Raw genomic sequence first — 25244 nt, 5'->3', positions numbered from 1 at the left:
CATGTTGTGTGATCGATGAGCTAATGGCAAGACACACCAATTTAAAATGTCCATCCTTTTTACTTATTTATTTTTCACCATTTTTTCGCGGGTTGTTTAAGACTGCTGGTTGCTTGAATTCCAGATAATTTGGATTTTATTCTATCAAACTAATTGAATCTAATTAAAAAAAAGAAAATAACTACACAAGAAAAATTATGAAAATTCCAAAAAGGTATATGGCAATGGAGGGCCAGATGGCGGATGGTGGATGGCATTAATGAAAGCAAAACCCCCTCCCCTCGCATCGACAGATGTGACGTAAACAAGTATGAGAGCAAAATTCAAGAGGCCTTTAGACATGAACATTCGGGGAATAGAGCGACATGGAGACGGACAGGATTTGTCTGAATTGGCACTACTTTTCCACAATCGTGGGCAGAACGTCCTGATCCTGTACCAAACAATATCGCTGAGAGGAGATAAAGCCTGGGGCTGACCAATCAGAGTCATGGTTAGCATGGTGAATGTCGCGGTTAGCTCAACGCTACTACAGTGCCAATGCCTCGGGTTTGAATCTCGTGCTGTCTGTAAAGAGGTTGTGCGTTCTCCCCGTGTCTGTATGGGTTTCCTCTGGGTGCTCTGGTTTCCTCCCACCCTCCAAAATCATACAAGGATAGTAGGCTAATTTGGGTGTAATTGGGGACCATGGCAGAATCAGCTTCTACCCCATGCTGTAAGAAAAAAGAAAGGCCGGAGCTGTGTAGCCCACTCCTGCTCTGAATTTTCCAATGAGGAACAAAAAAATTGCAGAGTCTGGAAAACTGAAGCAATGACAACAATGAAACCCTCAGCAAGACAGGCAGCGTCTGTGGAAAGAGTTAACATTTCTTGGCTTCTTCAAAAGGAACTCCTCTTATGCTCCAATGTACTTTGGATGCACTGAACCACAACCTGCTGACTTCCAGCTTCATGACTCAAAGCTTATTTCTCTCGTATATACTCAACAACCTTTTCAACCATTTCCTGGAACCAGTTCAACTTCCAACCCTGTCAATACAGGTCCAGTCAGCGATACTTGCTGCACATGTGTCAGTGCCCCACCGGTCACATGCCCTCCTCTCAATCCCCCTTACCGCCACCCCTCCCATTGGATACCACCCCTTCCCACCAGAGAGGGCCTCTCAGTTAGTCTGCTTGTCAGATGGGAAACACGCCTGACAATTTTAAAGTGTGGCCTGCGTTAAAAAGCCACAGGATATGCCAGAAACCCACAACCCTGCATTTTCTGCTCCTCTGTCCCCATTCATTAAAAGCAAGCTGAGCAGTTCCAACTAGAGGGGAGTTACACTCAACCAAGATTAGAAATCAGACTGACTCGACAAGGCTGCAGAATGGATCAGTTTGGGACTGAATTTAAAATGCAATAATAAAAACACAATTCTGCACCTGCAGACATTTTGCTCAAACCTTAATGAAGGGGGATCAAACCCCAAACATTGGTGATGCTCCTTTATCTTTACTAAATATATATCACCTGCCTAAGGTTGTGCTGTATGGCAAGCTCTCCACTGGCCACCGTGACAGACGGGCTCTGAAAAAGTCATACAAGGTCTCTCTGAATAAACCACATTGACCATCGACAAGGTCTGCTCTAGCCTCCGATCGCGCGGCCTGGCGACACACCATTCACTAATCTGTCTTCTCCTTCGAGAGCGCTTGCAGGACTGGCCTTGAGGATAAAAGGAGAAAGAGGAAGAACCGTGACACAGCAGCAGCAAACCCTTGCAGCCGCTGCGGCTGGGCATGCCTGTCCTGTACTGGACTTGTCAGCCACCAGCAAGCTTGCAGCAAGCATGGACAGCCCCCTTCCTAAATCTTCATTTGTGAAGCCAAGCCATGATTATAAAGTACACTGTATGGCCTGCTGAGTTCCTCCAGATTTGTGTTTTCACTTCAATCACTGTGTCTGCACACCTTTGTGTTTTACTTAAAATGCTGCTGTACGAAGAACTGTGTCAGGGCAAGTGTTCAGTCGGGGGTCAGAAGAAACGTTACAAAGACTGCCTCAAAGACCTGGGTGTCGACATCAACATGTGGGAGTCCCTTGCCCTTGACTGCCCAGCTTGGCACAGCAAGATCACCACAGGAGCCCGTGCAGCTGAAGTCAGGCGTATCACCGAAGATGAATGAAAGCATGCTGTGCGCAAGGCCCGAGCAGCATGCACTGCCACGACAGCACCCATCTACTTGTGTCCCACATGTGGGTGAGCCTTCAGGGTCCAGAGTGGCCTCACCAGTCACCTCCGGACCCATAGCCACCAATTACCAATTTGACTTTGAAGCCATGGTCATCTTCGACTATGAAGGATGAACAACAACAACTTATTTATATCCAGTCAAGTCACCTTTATTTATTGTTCATCACATGCTCACACCGTAGGATGAGATAGCGTTTCTCCAGGACCATGGAGCATATTAACATAGATATAAGTTAGGAAAGCAGTTAACACATAAAAATATTAAAGTATTAAGACGTATACACTGCAAGTCCACGGTTCACTATCTACATCTGTACTGGGAGTTTAGGAGCCTGATGGCTTGGGGGAAAAAGCTGTTTCCCACTCTAGACATAAGGGCCTGAGCGCTTCAGTACCTCCTGCCAGATGGTAGAATGGAGAACAGTTTACATAGGGGATGTGTGGAGTTTTCACAATCTTCATTTCCTTTCACCTGCAGCTAGTGTAGTAGATATCCTTCATTTACTACATACTGTATTTATTTCTTGGAGAGATATGTGACATTTATTGCTCCTTCCTTGAGAAGGTGACATCCAAGGTTTTAATAATGAATCTGACACGGGGTGAATGATCTCATTGCCTGACCAAAAGAGGAATCACTTTGATAGGTCAAGGCAGCTCTGTTTCACAGGAGCCTCTCTAAGCTGCAGAGAGGATTCCTTGGATTGTCTGAGTTTTCTTCAGCTCTCATATGGGGCAGAGACCTCTTTGTAACTCATATAAATGTGAACATTTCTTTTCTTTCTCACAAAGGACAATGGAAACCAGCAAGCAGGAAATCAGGAGAATGCCAACCAGTTCTCAATGAGGGGACAGCAGTGGGAAGGGTGAAGATTAATTTTAATATTATTTAATTGCCATGTTATAAAACAGAAAATGTGATATTACACAAATTTTCCTTTAGTCTACCATAAGGCAGATAAAGATTCACTATCAGCAAAAAATTCCCAGCGCCCCTTACAGCCAGAGAAAGTGAAGAAAAAGAGTGTCTCCCCAGCACCCCCCCCCCCTTCCCATTGAATGTCCATGGCCTCGAACCGAGTGCTCCTGCAACCTACACAGCCACATAGCCTTCAGTCCAAACTATCTGTAACTCAAGGTCCGGATGCGATCGGAACCCTCCAACACCCTCTCGCATCTCAGTTCTGCTTCCTGGAACCCCAAACATCAGCCCACCCAGCAGCCTGCATCCCTACATGGGTATCTCTCATCAGCCCACCTTCTGTGTGTTCTTCAGCCTCAGACTCCGTCCTGTAGGTCCTCTCCTCAAACGGGAGCGTGGCCTCCCCATATATTTTGGTGCCCTGCCCTAGTCCTCTGCTTCCTTGCAGTCTGCAACCCCTCAAGGCCTGCTGCCAATCATAGGCACCAACATCTCAGGCCCAAATGTCGCCGTCGCAGGATCTTAAAAGAAACCACTGCCAGCTCCTTTAACACGCCATTAAAAGTCTGTTCAGAGCCGACGGCAGTTGAACTGGGCGGCTGGACCCTGTGGGGGAGCGCTGAGACTTCACCCCCTCTCTCCTGTGGGTCTACACCACCAGCAACACTGCCATTACTCTGGCAGCCACAGAACTTGAAGTTCATGGGTGTCCACGTTTCTGAAGATCTGTCCTTGGGCCTCCATGTCGATTCAATCATAAAGAAGGCTATTTCTAAATCTACTACCCTGAATCTTGAGGTTAAATCCCCTAGTTCTAGTCTCCCTCACCAATAGAAACAACTTACCTACCTCTATCCTATCTATGCCTTTCATAATTTTATGTTTCTATAAGATGCTCTCTCATTCTTATAAATTCCAGCGAGTACAGTCCCAGACGACTCAATTTCCTCTTCGTAGGCTAACCCCCTTCATCTATGAAATCAACCTGATGAACCTCCTCTGCACCTCCTCCAAAGTCAATAGATCCTTCCTCAAGTAAGGAGACCAGAAAGGAGTTGCTTGAATCTTTCCATGCCATATTATTTGATGACAGCATTTATTAAACATGGAATTAGGGGAGATTTGGTGGAGGTTTACAAGATTATGAGAGGGAAAGACAGTGTAGATGCAAGCAGGCTTTTTCCACTTAGCTTGGGGGAAATAAGTATGAGAGGACATGGCTTTAGGGTGAAGGTTTAGGTCAGTGGCTCTCAACCTTTTTCCTTCCACTCACATAACACTTTAAGCAATCCCTATGCCTTCGGTGCTCTGTGATTAGTAAGGGATTGCTTAAGGTGGGATGTGAGTGGGAAGGGAAGGTTAAGAATCACTGCTCGAGACCCAATTGTTACTGAAATATTTGGCTTGAGGAAAATTGTCATTGGTCCATTTCCTTTGGAGTTATAAAACCGTGCACATAACGAGTCAATGACGTACGATTAAAACAGTGGTTTTCAAACTTTTTTTAACCCACATACCACCTTAAGCAATCCTTTACTAATCACAGAGCACCGATGGCATAGGGATTACTTAAAGTGGTATGTGAGTGGAAAGAAAAAGGTTGAGAACCATTGGTTTAGGGGGTGAATGCTGTTAAAAATAAATTGGATAGATATATAGATTGGAGAGGTCTGGATGGTTATAGAAAGGGAGCAGATCATTGGGACTAGTGGAATAATAGAAGGGCAAAATGGCCTATTTTTCTGTGCTGTAGGTTCTGTGGTTCTATGGAATAGTTGAGGTGAGTATTGTGACTGTGCTTGAGGGGACACATGAGAGAGGGAGGTATGCTGTAAAACAAGAAAGGCAGCAGATGCTGGGGTTGAATGCAATACACATGCTGTAACGTGATCAATAGAGACTTGTGTGGAGCACAAATACCCTTTTATTAACTTACAAGTAATGGCCAGTATTTACAGGGGTCTTCAGGTGAATCTGGAGTAAGGCGGTAACGCAGGGTTTATATCGGGACCGACGGGGACAGAGCCAAGAGGAGGGATTTGCCGTCTACTTGACACACGGACAGTCAATTCCAGTTCACCGCACAAGCATGCTGGAGAAACTTTGCAGCATCCTTCGAAGGGAAAGGTAACCAACATTTTTGGCCTGGGCCCTTCCTTCATCAGGTATAGGCAAAAACAGGCAGATGGGTGAACAAAAAGGGGAGAGAGGGAAGAGGAGGGGAGGAAGGGTAAGGGGTGGAGCACAGGATCGTGGGTGAGTCATATGTGGATATAGATGGGTAGGTGGACGCTGAGAAGTGACAGTGGGTGGGAGTAGCTGTCTGATAGTAGGAAGGAAAGGGGATGGAAGCTGGAGGAAAGGAGGCAGAGGGATTGGGAAAGAGAGCGACCAAAATGATGAATTGATAAAGGGTGGAAGAAGGATCTCGTGGAGCATAAACAACAGTGTGAACACGCACTTTATGTGCTGTGGATGCAGTGTGAATGTGTTTCAACATGGATTTCTGGAGGCAGATGCGGGCTTGAAATTTTGAGAAATCGTGTCATGAGGAACAACAGGGAATTAATTGGTGGAGAAAGATACAATAATAATTATGAAGAATGCCAAATCCTTCCCTGCTGAGATTCTCTCTGATTCTCGGAGGCTGTTCTGATGGTGACTTCATTGGCCTGAAACGTTGGCTCTATTTCTGCCACTGCTGCCTCTCTCTCTCAGCTGCTGAACAGACCCACTATTTTTGTTTTCTTTTGTATCAAGCAGCAAGATTTGAATTTCGAAAATCACTGAGTGCGAGGAAACAAGCACATTGCTTAGTTATTAGGACCAAAGTCTTCTTCCTCTCGCAGCCATTTAATCTGCTGGGAAAGATAAAACGTAGGGCGTGGAAGGATAAAACTACCATAAACTGTTCTGAAGCAAAGATCTGCCTTCAGCCTAAAACGTTCTCTTTGCACAGGTATTGTCTGACTTTCTAAGTGTGTCCAGTATTCATCATTTCCTATGTTCAACTCTCATCTCACCACTATCCTGGGCCCCAAACAGGGCTTTCAAGTAAAGCAACACTTCACTTGTACATCCAGAGGACTTATTTACTGCATCTGCGCCCTGATCAGTTGCAGACTGGGAGATCAGTTCACTTAACACCTCCACTCTGTTCGCAACCACAGTGACCTCCCAGTGTCCAATCACTTCAATTCTAGGTCACACTCCCATGCTCACAAGTCTGTCTGTGGCCTTGTTTACTATCCCACCCTGACCACCCACAGAGTGGAGGAGCAACACCTTATTTTCTGTCTGGTCACCCTCTAACCACAAGGCATGAAGATTGACTTTACTGCTTTCCACTAAACCTGCTTGTCTTTTCTTTCCCCTCCCCATTTCTTGTCTTTCCAATTCCTCCATCCACCCAGCCGTCCCTCCTCCCCCTCATCATTGCTGTCCCCTCCCTTCTTTCTCCACCTATCATCTCCTGCCTTTACCACCCCCCCACCCCACCACCTACTCTTTTGTTTGGACGCCTGCCAGCATTTTCTCATACTTTGACGAAGGGCTCAGGCCCGAAATGTCGGTTCTGTATCTTTGCTTTGCTACATAAAGGATCCTGTTTGACCTGCTAAAGGACCCGGTTTGACCTGCTGAGCTTCTCCAGCATTTTGTGTTTTTACTTCAACCACGGGGTCTACAGAATTTTGTGAAAGGGTGGTGAAGAACGCTTTTTTGGTATGCTGGCCTTTATAAATCATAGCATGGAATATAGGAGCTGGGAGGTGATGCTGAGACCATTCAAGGCATTGGTGAGGCCAAGTTTGGAGTATTGTGTGCAGTTCTGGTCTCCAAATTATAGGAAGGATATCAATAAGGTAAAGAAGATTTACTAAAATGTTGCCTGGATTGCAGTATCTAGAATACGGAGAAAGATTGGGTAGATTGGGTCTTTATTCATTGGAGCATAGAAGGTTGAGGGGGGGATTTGATAGAAGTGTATAAAATTATGAGGGGGATAGATAGAGTAGATGTGAATAAGCTCTTTCCCTTGAGGGTAGGAGAGATTGGAATGAGGGGTCATAAGTTAAGGGTTAGGGGGCAAAGGTTTAGAAGTAACATGAGAAGGAGCTTCTTCACTCAGGGAGTGGTGGCTGAGTGGAATGACCTTCTAGAAGACGTGGTTGCAGCAGGGTCAATTTTGTAATTTAAGAGGAGGTTGGATGAGTGCATGGATGTGAGCGGATTGGAGGGTTATTGGCAAAGAGCAGATAGGTGGGACTAGTGGAGTTTCACTTAAATCGGTGCGGACTAGAAGGGTCGAGATGGCCTGTTTCTGTACTGTAATTGTTATATGGTTATATCTATATTTTCATGGTGTTGTGACACCTGGACTAACCACAAGGTCTATGAAGCTGCCTTGAACTATACGATGCAACGTGAATGAGACAGCCGAGTGAAGCATGCAATGGTCTAATGTAAAAATTTCTTGCTTCATAATGTCATGAGAACCATCGAACAGGCCCTTGAGCCCACCTATTCCATGCCAAAATTTTGCCTACTCCTACTGCTCTGCATCCAGTCCATAGTCCTTCATGTCCCTCCTATCCAAATTTCTCTTAAATGTTAAAATCAAATCTGCATCCCACACCTCCACTGGCAGATCGTTCCCTGCTCTCCCAACTTCTGAGGGATGACTTTCTCCCTTGTTTCCCTGAAACCTTTCAGCCTTAACTCGTGTCCTGGTCACACCCAACCTCGGTGTTAATTTTTGACCCATCCAAGCTTGCTTGCATTTACCCTGTAATAATCTCAACCCAAAATGTAGTCAATCTGCAACAGATCAGTGACACCTGTGGAGAGAGAAACCGTGTTTCAGGTCCAAGATCCTACATCGGAACTGGAAAGAAAACAGAGATAATGTGGTTTTTAGGATGAAGAGAAAGGAGGAGAGAGCAACAGAGGGCAAGGGCAGAATGCAAGAGGTAAATTATGTAAAGGGAGATAATTCTCTCGCCACAGAGGCCGCCTGAGTATTGAAGCATTTTCTGCTTTAATTTCTATCTTCAAGCATTCAGCACAGTAACAGGCCTTTCCTGCCCTCAAGCCTGTGCTGCCAAATTACACCCAATTATTCTGCAATGTTTTGAAAGGTGAGAGCACCCAGAGGAAACTCTCACACGGCACGGGGAGATCCTACAAACTCCTTATAGACAGCGCTGGATTTGAACCTGAGTTGCTGGCACTGGAACAAAAAAAATGGGCTTGTACACATTATGGAATATGATATTGATCTTAAAGTTTTCAGACAAGGCCTTTTGACATCCTCAGATTGGAGTATCCTTAAAAACTGTTCATTATCTAGTTGTAGCAGTAAACAAACACAAAACTCAAAAGCCTATACAACAAGATTTATTCCAGTAAAAGTCTGAACATCAGTTTATGCCTTGATGGCTCCTCATGTGACTGGCTCAGGAGGGGCCGGCTCAGGTCTTTATTCAGGTCAGCTGATTGACAACTGGCCAGGTGGAGTCAGCCCCTTAGGTGGTCTATTCAAGTTGGCTGCTTGACAGCCAGCCCAGTAGAGCAGTGGTCTTCCTGCTGGTACAGAGATCGCCCCCTACAGTAGGCTGCTCGTTGTAGCACCACATGCACCTGGATTACAGTCCTGACCTTGGGTGGTGTCTAGGTGTAGCTTGCGTGTTCTCCCTGTGACAGCGTAGATCTTCTCCGGTTGATCCGGTTTCCTCCCATATCCCAAAAAGGTGCGGGCCGATAGTCTAATTTGTCACTGCAGGTCACCTCGAGTGTGGATGAGCAGTCGGGTCGGGGGGTGGTTGATGGGAATGAATAAAATGGGATTATTGAAGGGTAGCGTAAAGAGGCAGTGGTTGGCAAGAATTTAGTGGATCAAAGGGCCAGTTTCTGTGCAGAATGTCTTTGCAATGACATCCACTCCCATTAAAATTGGTGTAGTGATGCATGTTTGGATTCTTGCCTTGTAATACTGTAAGAAAGAGTTGACTTACTGGGCCAAAAAATTATTTTCTAGTGTTCAGCTGTTCTGGGAAGTATTTTTGAATTATTTATCATCGTGTCCACCAAGATACAGTGGAAAAACTCTGCTTTTCATGCTGTCCAGCCAAGTCAACTCAAACCTAAATACAGTGGGTAGTGCAATGATAAAATGCAAGGTATTGTGTTACAGGAAGTCAAAACCTACACCATACAGTCTTGCTGGGACAAGCTGCAGGGTGTGGTTCTCAATCTTTTTCTTTCCACTCACATCCCTCTTTGCATTCCCTACACCATCAATACTCTGTAATTAGTAAGGGATTGTTTAAGATGGTATGGGGGTGGAAAGAAAAAGTTTGAAAACCACTGTTTTATCAAACCTAATTGTCTCATTATGTGCACAGTTTCATAACCCCAAAGGAAATGGGCCCAATGACAATATTCCAATAACAATTGGGTCTAGAGTAGTGATTCTCAACCTTCCCTTCCCACTCACATACCATCTTCAGGAATCCCTTACCAATCACAGAGCACTTACGGCATAGGGATTATTTAAAGTAGTATGTGAGTGGAAGGTTGAGAACCACTGGGTTATGAAAAACCTGCACTTTTCTGGATGAGCCATGTGATCAGGAAATTTATTTTAAAGTTTGTTTTTCTGTTTTAATGCAATTTTATTTTGTATTTGATGAAAACATTTCAGCACTTTCTAAAAAAGTTAATCAAAGCAAACTTCACAAGTTTACAAAATTTGTTTCCAAACCTTGACACCTCTGATAGATCAGCAAGGCACCACCCTCTTCCTGTCCTCTTGAAACTTATGGTTAAAGTAGAGTTGCTTGATACTTGATCTATGTGCTTGTCTAAGAGTCTCTTAAATGCCCCTAATGTTGCAGCCTTTACCACCACCCCTGGCAATGCATTCCAGGCACCACAACTCTTCGTGAAGAAATCTTCCCCCAGATTTCTTCCCTAAAGATTTCTCCCTTCACTTTGTACAAATATCCTCTGTTGTTTGGTACTCTCATCCCTGGGGGGGGGGAGGTGCTGGTTGTCTACCTTAACTATGCCTTCATCAATTTCCTGTACAGTTGAAACATGATGTCCCTGATGTTCCTGTACTCAGTGTCTGGACTAAACACTCCCTTCACCATCCTGTCTACCCATGTTGCTGCTTTTATGGAACTATGTAGCAGTGTCCCTAAGTCTCCCTGTTCAACACCACTCTCCAGGGACCCACCATTCAGCCTATAAATTCTGAACTGCTAAGTGAGCATCATTACAGACACCCATTCCTGTTTAATGGATCTGTGTTAATATTAATATTTAGGTTAATATTAGGCTATATTTCCTATAAATGTCTTCGGTAATATAGTGAGTTTGGAACAGGGTTACACACATCAATACTATTACAAGATCAAACCAGCAACCACAAAGAGGGCATATCACACAGGGGTAAAGGTGAACAATTAATTTATTAACAAAAATTCCACCTTCAAACTTTAATTCAAAATCCCCCCTTTTATAACAATGCCCACTGGTTAATATACAAATTTCTATAACAGTGTAAAACTAATAAATTCCCCAGTCTAAATATAACATATATAATCAAAGTGTAAGTTATATTTCCAACCAGTCAACAGAAAAAAAACTTAGACACAAAACAAACACCAAACACATAAAGACTCACAAAACTGGGTTGTGGCAAGATGGCATAGAAAGAAGACATGTGTTCCACCTCTCCCCAGCTGGATCATTAAATATCCGGTTTTTCAATAGTATAAAAGCAATTAAAAATAAGATTTACAGTTATTTAAATAACAAGGCTCTATGATGGCATCCAATGTGAAAAAGTTTAAACCTCAGTTTCAGAAAAAACTACCATATAAAAGTGTAGAAGAATTGAGGCCTACCTGCATAGCTGAATTCATGGAGTCGTTGCTGGGAGTCTCCAAGCCTCAGAGGACTCCAGCATGTTCGAGTTTGACTCCGGCGCTGATCCTGCATCTGCAAGATGGCACCGGCACATCGGTAAGTTCAACCATTGCTGACCCACATACACATGAAGCCATGCGCGTGGGCGGCATGGCCGATAAGGGGACCTGCAAGCCCGCTACCTCGCTGGGTGGCCCGGTGGCATGCAGGGTAGCATCAGAGGATGCCTCTGTGCACCTGACATCCTTGCCTGGCCTGCGTGTGGCATCGCGGGGCCGAGAGTTGTTGGAGAAAGTCGGTACTGTGGGGGAACCTGAATGCCGGCATCCCGATGAGGTTGGGGTGCCGGCATTGGGTGTCCAGACCTACAGCCATTGAAAGTTGAACAGGTTTCTCGGACTATTATTGCTGTTAAGAAGAATTCAATAATAACTTATAAGCCTCAGGAAATTAATGACCAGTTTTATTCATTTTATCAAAGATTATATACTTCTGAGGGGAAACAGGATAATGGTTCTATTGATTCTTACTTATCTAAATTAAAGTTTCCGGTATTAAATGGAAATGATGTTCAGGAATTGGAATCTCCATTTATGGATTTTGAAATTAAGGAAGCTATTCAGGAAATGCACACGGAAAGTCTCCAGGGGATGATGGATTCCCTGTGGGATTTTATAATGATTTTTCTAATGAATTTTGAGAAGCGTTGAATCAAGTTACTGAAGATCAGAAGTTACCAAAATCAAGTTCCACTGCTTTAATAACTGTCATTCCAAAAAAAAAGAGATCCATTAAAAGTGTCTTTGAATAGACCTATTTCTTTATTAAATGTGGATTATAAAATTATAGCGAAAGTATTAGCTAATAGACTTGCTAAATATTTACTTAAATTGGTACATATTGATCAAACAGGTTTTATTAAGAATAGAAATGCATCAGACAATATATTTCGATTAACTACTTTGGTCCATGCATATTGAATGCAACCTAACCATCCTATAGTGGTTGCATTAGATGCAGAAAAAGCTTATGATAGGGTTGAATGGGATTTTTTAAATTTAAAGTTTTAGAGAAATTTAAATTTGGCCCTTTTTTATTGGTTGGGTTAAGGCTTTATATACAAACTCGATTGCTAGGATGGTAACAAATGGGCAGATTTCTTTACTATTTAGATTGTCTCGTTCAACTCGACAGAGCTGCCCATTGTCACCAGCCCTATTTGTGTTGGTTATTGAACCGTTGGCTCAGGTTATTAGACAAAATGACAAAATTAGAGAATGAAGAATATAAAATTAATTTGTTTGCGGATGATGTGTCGGAACCCGAATGGTTATTGAAACAATTGTAAGAGTGTTTGTTGAAATTTGGAGAATTATCAGCATATAAGATTAATTGTGATAAAAGTGAAATTTTACAGTTGGAGTGGGAGATTATTCTGAATTTAAAACAATTACAAAATTAAAGTGGAGAAGTAAATTTAAATATTTAGGTGTGTTTATGTATATGAATTATCAATCATTATATCAATTAAATTATGTACCTATATTAAGATAGATTAAAGCAGATTTGATTGTGGAAAGATCTTCCATTAACTTTGATTGGTCGGGTTAATTGTATTAAAATTAATATATTTCCTCAAATTCAATGTTTATTTCAGTCACTACCTTGTTTACTTTCTAAGGGCTTTTTTCAAGATTTGAATAATGCAGTGCGGGAGTTTTTATGGAGAGATAGATTAGATTGAATGGTGTTGCATAGACTTACATGGAAGTATACAATGTGCGGACTACAACTACCACATTTTCAAAATTATTATGAACCAGCCCAGTTGAAGTTTATTAGTAGATTAATGGACTTAGATTAGCCTCCTAGCTGGACTAAAGTGGAGATGGCGTGTATTCCTAGGGTTGAAATACGTGAATTTATATTTTGTTGGAATTTGAATTTGTTACAGCAATATGATATGCCAATATTGAAGCATTTATTAAAGATTTGGTTTAAAAAATAGGGTGTTAGGGTCAAAAGATAAATTATCTATTTTAACTCCATTGTATAACAATAAACTTATTCCTTTTTCAATGTTTAACAATCATTTAAAGATTTGGGATTCTAAAGGTATAAAGACAATACAAGATTGTTTTGTAAAGGTGCAATTTCTTTCTTTTAACCAATTGAGAGAAAGGTTTGATATACCTGTAAATTCTTTGTTTGTGTATGATCAACTTAGGGCTTTGATAAAAGATAATTATGGTAGAGAGATGATTTTACCTATTTTTTCAAGATTTGAATCTTTGATTTCCTCTATACCGAAAAAGGGTTATATTTCAGTTATGTATAATTTGTTACAAGATAGTATGGATAAACCAGATTGGAAAAAACTAAACTTAAATGGATGAGTGATTTAGTATTTATTTTTCCCGAAGATGCTTGGGTGAATATGTGTCAAGACAATGTAATTAAATTGAATAATGTGCGATATGTAATGGTTAATTATAATTCTTTACATCAATTATATTGATCCCGGAAAAGTAAAAAAAATATGGATTTAGTAATTTGGATTCTTGTTTTAGATGTGGTTTATGTATTGGAACTTTTTTTACATCCTGTGTGGAATTGTGTTAAAGTTCAGTCATTTTGGCAAGGAATAAAAGTAGTTTTGGAGAAATTATATAATTTTACACTACTGTTAGATCCAACGATTTTCTTGTTGGGAAATTTATATTCATTAAGGGGAATAGGATTGGATAAAATTCAAATAGCTTTTGTACGTTTGGTGTTATCAGTAGCACGTAAATGCGTTACTAGTACTTGGAAAGATGATACTGAAATTAATATAGCATGTTGGCACAATGAATTGAAAGTATGTGTTGTTATAGAAAAAATTATTTACACTTTACATGATAATTATTCTTTTTTTGTTCGTAAGTGAACTCCGTATTTAAAATATATGCATTTAGATATACTTTGAAATGTTGTTAACATTTATAATTTTTTTTATATACATAATCAATTTTTTTTGCTCCTCTTAAGAAAGCTGGCTGTAGGGGTGGGAGGGAGGATGGGTATTAATGAAAAATTTTCTTTGACTATTTCTGTATTGTATGTTATGTTTCTGTTATCTTTTAAATAAAGTGAAAAAAGGACTCAAAACTTCGATTACAATAAAGATCATAAACAAAATTCAGTTTGTTTGGTAAACTGAAGCCAAAAGATCTTTTAGAGAGAGAGAGCACAAAATTCGAAGTGGTATTCTTGTGTTGCTCGCAGAGAGAGAAAGAAGAATGGAATGATTTGGATCCTTCTGGCTGCATTCGGAATCTTCATCCCTTTTAAAATGCCCAACATTACAAGTTGCCTCTCAGAAAATGACTCCTGCTTGGGCCTCCTTCCACTTCACAGCCACACCCAGTGGTGGTTTGTCTTCCAAGTCCAGACATTTCTAGATTATCTTTTGCACATGCCCAGTCTGTCTCCCACACTCTCTCTCACTCTCAGGAATCCACCTTCACCTTGGCTCTCAAAGGTAAACTGTCACCTTCCAACACAAATCCACACATCACATAGGCCAATGCACAACACGGAACGCTGTAAAAATACAAAACATGCAAAAGTGAAGTAATCTTTCGGAGTCATAACATCTGCAAGCCAGACTAATGAAGGTCACATGTTTTTCAAGAAACTAGAGCTGGCAACTGTTAAGGATTCTAGTAAATGGTCACATGGTTTCCAGGAATTTAGACTGATCTTGTTGATGATGTAATGTCACATAATTTTGAGAAATATATTGGCAAATTCAGGCATTTGGAGGCAATTCAGATATCAAGACCCCATGGAAAACACAGGAGTTTGACCCTTGTGAAAGACAGGGTTGAATTGCAGTAACCAGAATAGATGTTGTTATGTGTTACTCCTAATAAAAGAGGTACAAGGACTGCCTAAAGAAATCTCTTGGTACCTGCCCCATTGACCACCGCCAGTGGGCTGATCTCGCCTCAAACCGTGCATCTTGGCACCTCACAGCCACCGTTACCAGCAGCCCTGGCAGCGCCAACATTTTTTTTAACTTGACCTTGAGTTTTGGCAATTTCAAGTTTCCCTCATGCTATTGTGTCCAAGTCAAACGCAAATTGCAATAAACAAAACTGACAGCTTTTTTGTGTCAGTGCGTATTACTCAAAGGAATATTACATGCAGTATTACACACAGGTGGTTTCCCAGAGCACTTGCAAGAAAACTTTAGCTAGAAACACAGACACTGTGAAGCCTTCCTTCCCAATGAATGAGTTGTGCTGCCTGCAGTCCACACGTGTGTGGTTGGAAGTCCTGGAGCACATTGATATGTGACTGCATATGTCCAGTCTTCTTGTGAATTGCTTGGAATGATAATCACACAGTTTTCTGTATTCTCTTTATGTTTTGTTTTTCACAGAAACAGAATCCTAACAAAACACAATAACATGATTTATTCAGTCTGATTTCTTGACCTAAATGTAGTCTCAGGATTAAAGAGCACTTGGGGATCTCATTGAAACATTTCAAATGTTGAAAGACATTGACAGAGTAAATGTAGAAAACTAGTTTCCCATTGTGGCAGAATCTAGGACAAGAGGGCATAACTTCAGGATTGAAACGTGTCGGCTTAGAACAGAAATGCATTTCAGGCAGAAGGTGATAAATCTGTGAAATTTGTTGCCATAGGTGGTTGTGGAGGCCAGGTCATTGGGTGTATAATAAGACAGAGATTGATAGGTTCTTGATTAGCCGGGCATCAAAGGTTATGGGGAGAAGGCCAGGCAGTGGGGCTGAGTGGGGAAATGGATCAGCTCATGATTAAATGGCGGGGCAGACTCAAAGGGCTGAATGGCCTATTTCTGCTCCTATGTCTTATGGTCTTACGGAAACAAACCCATCATCCACCACCTCCATGTTGGTCATCAGGATCATTGAAGAGACAATTGTGATGTTTAAAACCCATTTAGACAGTTTGGTGTAGAGAAAAGAAGAAAAGAGATACAGGCCTAATGCAGGCACATGAGATTAGTTTGAATGGGCATCGTGGCCAGCATGGATGAATTGGGTCCATTTCTGTGTTGCACATCTTGACTTTACCTGTCTGTGGAATTTTCTACTTGGTCTGTTGTCCTCGTGGACTCGTAGGGCCGAACTGGCCTGTTCTGTGCTGTAAGTGGTTATATGTGCTCACCTAGTACTTTTTTTTAAAATGTTGCAATATCCTTTCCCTCCACTACACCATTGGGCAGTGTGTTCAAAATTCCAGTCTCTCTCTGAGTGAGGCCCCTATGAAGCCCTTCTCTATCATTCCTGATCCACCTCACCAATTAAAATAATGACACAAATTTTCTTTCTTCCCCACAAACTGTTGCAAAGCTGCAAGTTCCAATATGGCCCCCAGTGCTGTCCTCCATTGGGAATCAGCTTTGACCTGGCCCAGTGCACCAAAGGTGCAGTCCAGATGGGCTGACAGGCCTCCCTCTAGGTCGCAAGGAATTATAAGAATTGAGGCAAAAAACCTATATCAATGAAGTTGCTCCCAATGTTTTCAATGCATTAACATCTTTCCATTAATAAGGTGACCAGCTGTACTCAAGATATAGTCTAATACGACCAAAGCTAAACCTCCTGAGCATTTTTTGTCATTTCATCAATTACATTGGATTTTTATAAAGGTCTTTTACATTCCTGCAGATTCAGAAACACTTGTTTAAAATGATTTTTTTAAACAATTAAAACATTAAAAGATGGAAACATTGCTAACACTGGAGACACAAATGAGTCAGAAAGGGTATGGATGACAAACGTTCTTCTTTCATAGATGTTATGGAGCTGAGTGGGATCTTGCAACGATGCAATTGATTTGTGGTTGCCATTAATGTATCTCATTTAGGTTTATTAATTGATGTTATTTTCCTAGCAGTAGCAGTCCAACTTTCATCTCTGTGGAAATAGCCCAACCCTGTGAATGTGAATCCATTTACGTGCCCTGCTTTTCTTAGAACCATAGAATCACAGAACAGGACAGAAACATCCAGTTCATGCCAAACTGTTGTACTGTCGTCCCATTGACCTGCACCCAGATCATAGCCCTCCGTATACCTCCCATCCTTGTACCTATCCAAATTTTTCTTAAATGTCAATTCCTTGTCATGTGTCAACACCCGCTCACCTTAATTGATTTGAGCTTTGTTATTCCAATGAGGCATTTCAGCCTGTGAAGGGGAAGGTCAAGACCAGTGGTTCTCAACATTTACTTCTCACTCACACACCCCTTTAAGTAATCCCTATGCCATCGGTGCTCTGGTAATTAGTAAAGGATTGCTTAAGGTGGGATGTGAGTGGGAAGGGAAGGTTGAGAATCACTGCTCTAGACCCAATTGTTACTGAAAAATTTGGCTTGAGAAAAATTGTCATTGGCCCATTTCCTTTGGAGTCGTGAAACCCTGCACATGACGAGTCAATGAGGTACAGTTAAAACAGTGGCTTTCAGACTTTTTCTTTCCACCCACATACCACCTTAAACAATCCCTTACTGATCACAGAGCACCTATGGCATAGGGAATACTTAAAGTGGAAAGAAAAAGGTTGAAAACCACTGGTCGAGACCCTTGTTGGGGAGAATCACAGATCCACGTGTCCGACAGATTTCTGCAATGATGTGTGCTCGATTTTCTTTTACTTTCTTGGAAATTAAGAAACTGGATACACTTTTAAAAGGCACAGAAGCCCATTTGGCTCAACACATCTGTGCTTCCAACAAAGGCTCAATAGACGTTTAAAACGTATTTCTTCTCACTTGTCCATCCACGCACCTTTGATTTTTATGCCACTTATCTGCACTAAGAGATAGCTAGGAGTTACCAATTCACTTTCCAGAATGACTGTGAGCTGTGAGAGGAATCTGGAACCCTGAGGGAAATCCATGCAATAACAGGGAGAACTTGTAGGCTCCATACAGAAAGCACTGGCGGTCAGGCTGCAGATTGCTTTATAGTGTCCTGAGAGCATTTAAATGCAATTTTCTTTTAAAATTTATTTTTCACAGGGAAAGTCTCCTCTTCAACACAAACCAGTCCTTATCAAAAGGTCAGCAGTGGAGTGGGTAAGTTCCTGGGTGTCAGAACCTCTGAAGATCCATCCTGCCAAAATCATGAAGGAGAGTTGCCAGCTGTTCTATTTCATGAGGAGTTTGAGGAGACTCGGTACATCACCAAAGACTCTTGCAAATTTCTACAGGTATACTGTGGAGAGCATTCTGACTGGTTGCATCACTGCCTGGTACAGTGATGCCAATGCACAGGATGGGAACAGGCTACAGAGGGTTGTGAACTCGGCCAGTGCAATCATGGACATTAGTCTTCACTCCATTAAGGAGCCTCTATCAAGAAAGCAGCCTCTATCCTCAATCACCATGCCACTTTCTCACTGCTCCCATCAGGAGGGAGGTACAGGAGGCCAGAAGACACCCACTGAACAATACAAAAACAGATTCTTCCTCTCCGCCTTCGGATTTCTGAATGAACAATAAACCTATATTCACCTCCTCACCTTTTCTCTTTTTTTTGCACTAGTTTATTTTTAATTCTTGTACTTAAAAAATTGTAATTTATAGTAATTTTGCATCTTGGGCTACACACGACTGATGCCACAAGACAACATATTTCTTATCTCATGTTCATGGCAATAAACTTGATTGTTATTCCGATACTGATTCTAAGCAACTCAGAAACTGGAATTTACACTAGAACCTAATAGAAATTAAACCAGTAACATCTATAACAAAATAAACACCCACTCCCTTACTTGCTTTGAGCCTTGTTATTCGAATGAGGCATTAGGGCATTTCAGCCTGTGAAGGAGAAGGTCAAGACCCCTGTTGGGGAGAATCACAGATCCACGTGCCCGACAGATTTCTGCAATGATGTGTGCTCGATTTTCTTTTTGTTACTTGGATATTAAGGAATAGAATACACTTTAAAAAGGCACAGAAGCTCATTTGACTCGACACATCTGTGCTTCCAGCAAAGACTCGATACACCTCTGAAACTTATTTCTTCTCACTCGTCCTTCCCCAATACTTAGGGGGATGGGGAATTCTTCTTCCAATCGTTCATTTGCCAACATCAGGATCTTTTCATTTTGAAAGCCTGGCATAAATTGTACAGTGACGCTGAGATCATTGCGAGTCTTTTTTTTTCATCCGTCATCGACTCGTACTTGCTTGATTCTAATCCTCCCTGCCACGGAGACCCGACTTAATTGCCAATGTGGTTGGTGTCAATTTAACAATTCTTTACGGGATACTGCCTCGATTCAACATGCCAGATGGTTTACCCAAACCTGTAAACAGAGCAGTAATCAAGACCACAGCTTATGATGGTTGTTTATTTGATAGTTGTTTTTTCACTCAGAAATAATTATAATATAGTACTCAGAACATAAGGGACAGACCCTTCTGTGTTCATGCCAAACATGATCAGAATTAAAATCAGAATTTGATGTGAACCTGTCAAAAAAATTGCTTTTCAGCTGCAGGAAAGTGTAAATGTTTATAGAAACCACCTTACAAAATAAGTGAGGAAAAACAAATAGTGCAAGAATAAGTCAAAATATTCAGTGTCTGTGCTTCATTATTCATTCAGGAATCGTTGGATTGTACAGTAAACCTGACTTGATGGCAGAGGGGAAGTTCTCCCTGTGCTGTTGGGTGCTCATGTTCAGGCTCCTGTATCCTTTTCCTGATAGTAGCCGAGTGAAGAGGGGAGTGGGGTCCTTGAGGATGGAAGGCGCTTTCTTAAGACACCGCCCCTTGTAGATGTCCTCGATGGACTGAAGATTGGTGCCTGGGATGTCGCAGGCCAAGTTAACAACCCTCTGGAGTGTTTTATCCTGCCCTGAGCATTGGCATCTCTGTACCAAAGATGCAACCAGCCAGAATGTTCTCCATGGTATATCTAGAGATGTTTTCAAGAATCTTCAATGACGTATCAAATCTCCTCAAACACCTCACAAAGTCAAGTCATTGGCAAGCCTTTTAAAAAAATAATTATTTTATTTACAGCATGGTAGAAGCTAATTCCACCCATTCAAACCCATGCCACCCAATCACACTCAAATTAATCAACAACCTCCCCACCCCCCATACATTTTGGAAGGAGGGAAGAAACCGGGGCACCTGGAGAAACCTGCGCAGACTTTGGGAGAATGCGCAAACTCCTTACGGACAGTACTGGATTCAACAGCTTAAATGTAACCCCAGCTGCATGCAAGAACACATGAGGAATCTAACTGGGTGATAAAACAGGCATAAAATGCAGAGGAGGGTCACCAGGTTGATTCCAGAGATTAGCCTATAAGGATAGATTGAGTCATTCAGGTGTGTACTCGCTGGAATTTAGAAGAATTAGAGGGGATATTATAGAAACATAAAATTATGAAAGTTAGGTTAGAGGCAGGTAAGTTGTCTCCATTGGTGGAGGAGTCTAGAATTCAGGAATAGTGGATGAGGAGGAGCTTCTTTTCCCAGAAGGTGGTGAATCTATGGAATTCCCTGTCCATTGAAAGCAATCGAGCCTACCTCAGTAAATATGTTTAAGGGAAGGTTGGATAGATTTTTACATAGATGGGGAATTGAGAATTGTGGGAAAAAGGTAGGTAGGTGGAGATGAACCTATCATCACATCAGCCTTGAATGGCGAAGTAGGCTCGATGGGCCAGCTGCCCTACTTCTGCTCCTATTTCTTATGTTCTTATGTCACGAGGACTGTAGGTATTGAATTATATGGAGAGGTTGGATAGTTTGTGACTTTTCTTCCTGGAGCATGGAAGGTTGAGGGTTACCTCATAGAAATCAGGAGGGACATAGATAAGGTAACTAGTCACTCATTGTACTTAATACACAAACGTGCTGGAGAAATTCAGCAAGTCCCTCAGTGAACAGAGGAGGCAAAATATAATCAACGTTGGTTATATATCTTTGCCTTCAAAAGATGCTGTGGGATCTGCTGAGTTTCTCCAGCATTTTTTTGCATTAACTGCAATCACACCATCTGCAGACTTTCCCATTTCACATTAGTCACTCATTTTTCCGCGAGGAAGGTGAATTTCCTGCCGGCCAGATAGTGGTACCAGTGGCGGACCACTTCCACAATCGCCTGGGCCCCCTTTTCAATGGCGGAATGCCCTCGCTTGGAGCCATGGAGGGTCCTGGAGAAGAAAGTGATAGGGCACCCTTCTTGGTTGAGGGTAGCGGCAAGGGCTACCTCAGAGGCATCGCTCTCCACTTGGAAGGGAGAGTCCTCATCTACACCCTGCATCGTGGCATCTGCGATGTCTTGCCTGATGCGGATGAAGGCTGCCTGCGCCTCAGGTGGGAGGGGAAAAGTTGTAGCTTGGGCCAGTGGGCAGACCTTGTCCAAGAAGTGAGGGACCCACTGTGAATAATAAGAGAAAGACTGCGGAGGGCCTTTAGCGTGGGGGGGGGGGGGGGAGAGGTTGTTCCATTAATGGGTGCATCCTTTCTGGATCTGGGCCGACAACTCCATGGTCCACAATGTACCTCAGGATAGCGAGGCGGGTGGTGCTAAACACACATTTCTTGTTATAAGTAAGGTTCAGCACCACGGCCGTCTGGAAGAATTTCTCCAGGTTAGCATCGTGTTCCTGCTGGTCACGGCTGCAGATATTGATGCTATCAGCTTCAGCTTTTGCTGGTCTACCATGTGATCCATCTCCTGCTGAAAAATGGAGATCCCATTCATGACCCCAAAGGGAACGGCTGAACTGGTACAGGTGCCCATCCGCCTCAAAGGCGGTGTCGGGCTTGTCCTTTGGGTGGATGGGGATTTAGTGATACACCAACCTCAGGTAAATCGTGGAGAAAACCTGGTAGCAGGCTATGTCATTGACCATGCCGGTAATCCTCGGTAAGGGGTAGGCGTCCAGCTGGATATACCGATTAATAGTCTGTCTGTAATCCACAACCATCCTCGGCTTACTTCCCCCTTTGACCACCAGGACCTTGGCTCTCCAAGGGCTGTTACTGGGCTCTATGACACCTTCCGCCAGGTAACTTGATGAAGTCTCTGTCCGCATCGGGAACAATACTAGTTCCTAGCCAGGCAGTTTTGGCTTGATCATTGGTCTGACCCACACCAGGACCCATGGTACTTACAGGGGCACCGGGCACCTGCCACAGTGACATTTTCCTCCCCAGCTCGGTCTGGGGCTGCAGCTGCAGTGTGCGAGGGCCATGAAGGAGTCTGGGGGACCTGGAATCGAAGGCTTCTATGTGCAGGACTGCCACTTCCAAGGTTTGGACCACTTCCACTATCTTGGTTAGGGCGTAGATATTGTCTTCCTGCAGCTTCTGCCAGATGGCCCTCAAGCGTTGCCCTCGGACGAAGGTGTCCTGGATCAGCCTCTCAACCTCCTCTGCACCTACCCCGGGTTCAGCAAAACACGGTCGGGCCAACTCTCGCAGGTGTCTCAGGTAAGACTCAGGCGTCTCCCCAGGTTGCTGGACTCGGGTGTTGAGGAGGTACCTTGCACAGACCGCATTCATTGGGGGCTTGTATGTTCTCGAGAGTGTCCATTGTGCTCTTGTACGTGGAGCAGCCTTTGGTTGCCTGGAAGGCATGGGGACCCAGCTTTGACCAACCACTTCCGATCTGAGTCCAGGATGCCACCTTTGTGTGCTTCGATGATTGCCTCGACCACATGCTGCCAGATCTCAAAGCATGTCTGGGCTTCCAGGTGGCGTGGGTCAACTTCGAGGCTCCCTGCACTCAGGAGTTTTTCCATGGCAGCCGTGGGAAAATTTTGTGGATTAAATTGTGGTGCGCTGTTAGCCAGAATCAGACACACACAAGGTGAAGACTATACAACAGGCTTTAATCCACAAAGACTTCCACAGAGCCAGGCTGGCTGTAGCTGCAGTAACTCTGAGTGAGCTCTGGGAGGCCGGCGCAGCCTTATATCCCGGAGGGTGATTGATACCTGACCGGGTGGGGCTTGATCCATTCAGGCTTTCTGATTGACAGCCAGCCAGGTGTTGTCCTGTCCCCTTACACACCTGCAGGTACAGAGGTTTCCCCCTGAAGTAGGCCAGGGCCTTTGGCTACATTTGCCACTTTCTGCAATCTTCTGTGTTCCGGGGCATTTGAATGACCAAACTCAGCCAAGACACAACTAGTCAGTGCACTTTCCACAGTGCACCTGTTACGAGCCCAGAGGACCCCAAAACCCAGCAGCAATGGATCTTCACCAAAACAAATGGTTACTTAAACAAAAGTTGCTTTTAGTTATCTTTAAACATGAAAATAGAATCAAACTTTAACTTATTACTATTGACTTATTTATCCTAACTTTACTCCCTTCTAATTCTAAGTGCATGTGTAAGTAATGTTTGTGTAAGTTCAGAAAAGTTATTTGATTCACAGTCCAATCTCTCTTCTCATTCCTTCAAGTTCACTGGTTGCAGGCAATTCTTCTACTGTGCACAGAATTTAACATTTATAAAGTTCCCCCCAGGCCTTGGTGATTGAAAGGAAAATGGTTACCACTCAGGAAGGTTCTTGTTGGTTCTCAGAGAGAGATTTGTTGTTCCAGGACATCCACAACTAATATACTTCCATCAGTCACCTCAATGTCTTCCTTTTGAAACTTTACCCTTCAGGATTCTCTAGATGATAACCTCTTTCTTTCAGGTCACCACTGAGTTCCTTTTTGTTTCACCTACTCCAAGTGAAACATTAGACAGCCCATCCTCTCTTCTTCAATGAACCACAAGAGCTTTGACCAAGCCATCTTCCAAATGGGCTGTCCACATGCTTGCCAGCTTGACCTGTTCCAGACCCAGCTGCTTCTGCTCACTGTAACACTGTATAAGTGATCTCTCTCTCTCTCTCTCTGTCTCTCTTGCACTTGCTCTCTCTCTCACAGAGAGAGAAACCTGTTTTACTCTCTCTGCTTACGAAACCACATGATCCTCACATAACAGCAAGTTCCCCTCCAGACAGAATGTAGCTCTGACAAGCTCTTTCATCTGTTGCCTTTGGTAAACAATCCATTAGTGAAGTCACTTGAGCACTCTTCAAAGCTCTTGCAAAAGCTGTGAGGCCTCAAGATGTCTAGCATTAGCAGAGCTCCAGTATTTCACATAAGATCTGTTTTAAAGTGTTTGTATGTGGCCTACTCTCACAAACCACTCCCAATTTATCTCCCAAAAACATACCGATATACTCTGTCACACACCTACAGTAGAGGAACTCCAGGAAAATACCTTTCCCAAGTAGATGGTGAAGGTGTGGAACTCAGTGCCAGAAAGGCAGTAGAGGCAGAAACCCTCACCACAGGCGTCATCCATGGTTGTGCCCTTGTAAAGTCCAAATCTGCAGAGCTTTGGACCCTGTATTGGAAGGTATGATCAGGACGGCTTGCTCTTTTAAATCAACACAGTCATAACCTCTGTGTTCTAAATGTATTTTGATTCTATGATTTCAAAAGTGGCTCCATTTGGAGTCACATAATATATTTTGTTTGACATCTTATGACACAGGAGTCCATTTAATCCATTGAGTCTATGCAGCTCAGAACAGACCTATCAACCTTATTCCTCCTCCTATTTTCCAGTAATCTATTCTCTCTACCATCTCCCACACCAGGCTTAATTGGCAATGGCCAATTAGTGGGGGTGGGGGGGGGGGTGGTGGGAGACCCATCACCCAGTTCTTCTCAAAATCATTTTCGCTCCTGATGACCCATTTCCAAATTGAATTCCCCCATCAATACTGCTTCCACTAAGTCTACCTCTATGAACTGCATCTGGGAAAGATAAAGGATATCAAAGTATCAACTGAATAACCACAGATCACACAAAATGCAGCTGGTTAACTTATTTTTAAGTTCTTGCTGCTACCATCAGGGTAGAGGTCTAGGTGCCACAAGACACACAATACCAAGTTCAGGAACAACTGCTACCTGTCCACCATCAGACTCTTCATCAACAAACTCAATCAGGGAATCATTTAAGGACTCTTACTTTGGCACTTCATTGGGTTTTTTTTCTCTGTGCGTGTGTGGCACAGTTAGTTTGATTACATTTCTTTACTTGCTTGCAGGTCTACATTGAG

General features: G+C 42.9%; 1 protein-coding gene across 1 annotated transcript; it reads left to right on the top strand.

Moving 5' to 3' along the window:
* Window positions 1–10995: 10995 nt before the first annotated feature.
* LOC138740080 (uncharacterized) lies at window positions 10996–18640 on the top strand. Its single transcript, XM_069892502.1, has 2 exons — window positions 10996–11193; window positions 18158–18640. Exons 1-2 carry the CDS (start codon window positions 10996–10998, stop codon window positions 18638–18640), a joined length of 681 nt encoding a protein of 226 aa, XP_069748603.1.
* The last annotated feature ends 6604 nt before the right edge of the window (window positions 18641–25244 follow it).

The sequence above is a fragment of the Narcine bancroftii genome, chromosome 7, assembly GCF_036971445.1.
Source record: "Narcine bancroftii isolate sNarBan1 chromosome 7, sNarBan1.hap1, whole genome shotgun sequence".
Lineage (NCBI taxonomy): Eukaryota > Metazoa > Chordata > Chondrichthyes > Torpediniformes > Narcinidae > Narcine > Narcine bancroftii.
This window is presented reverse-complemented; position numbering and strand designations above follow the sequence as displayed.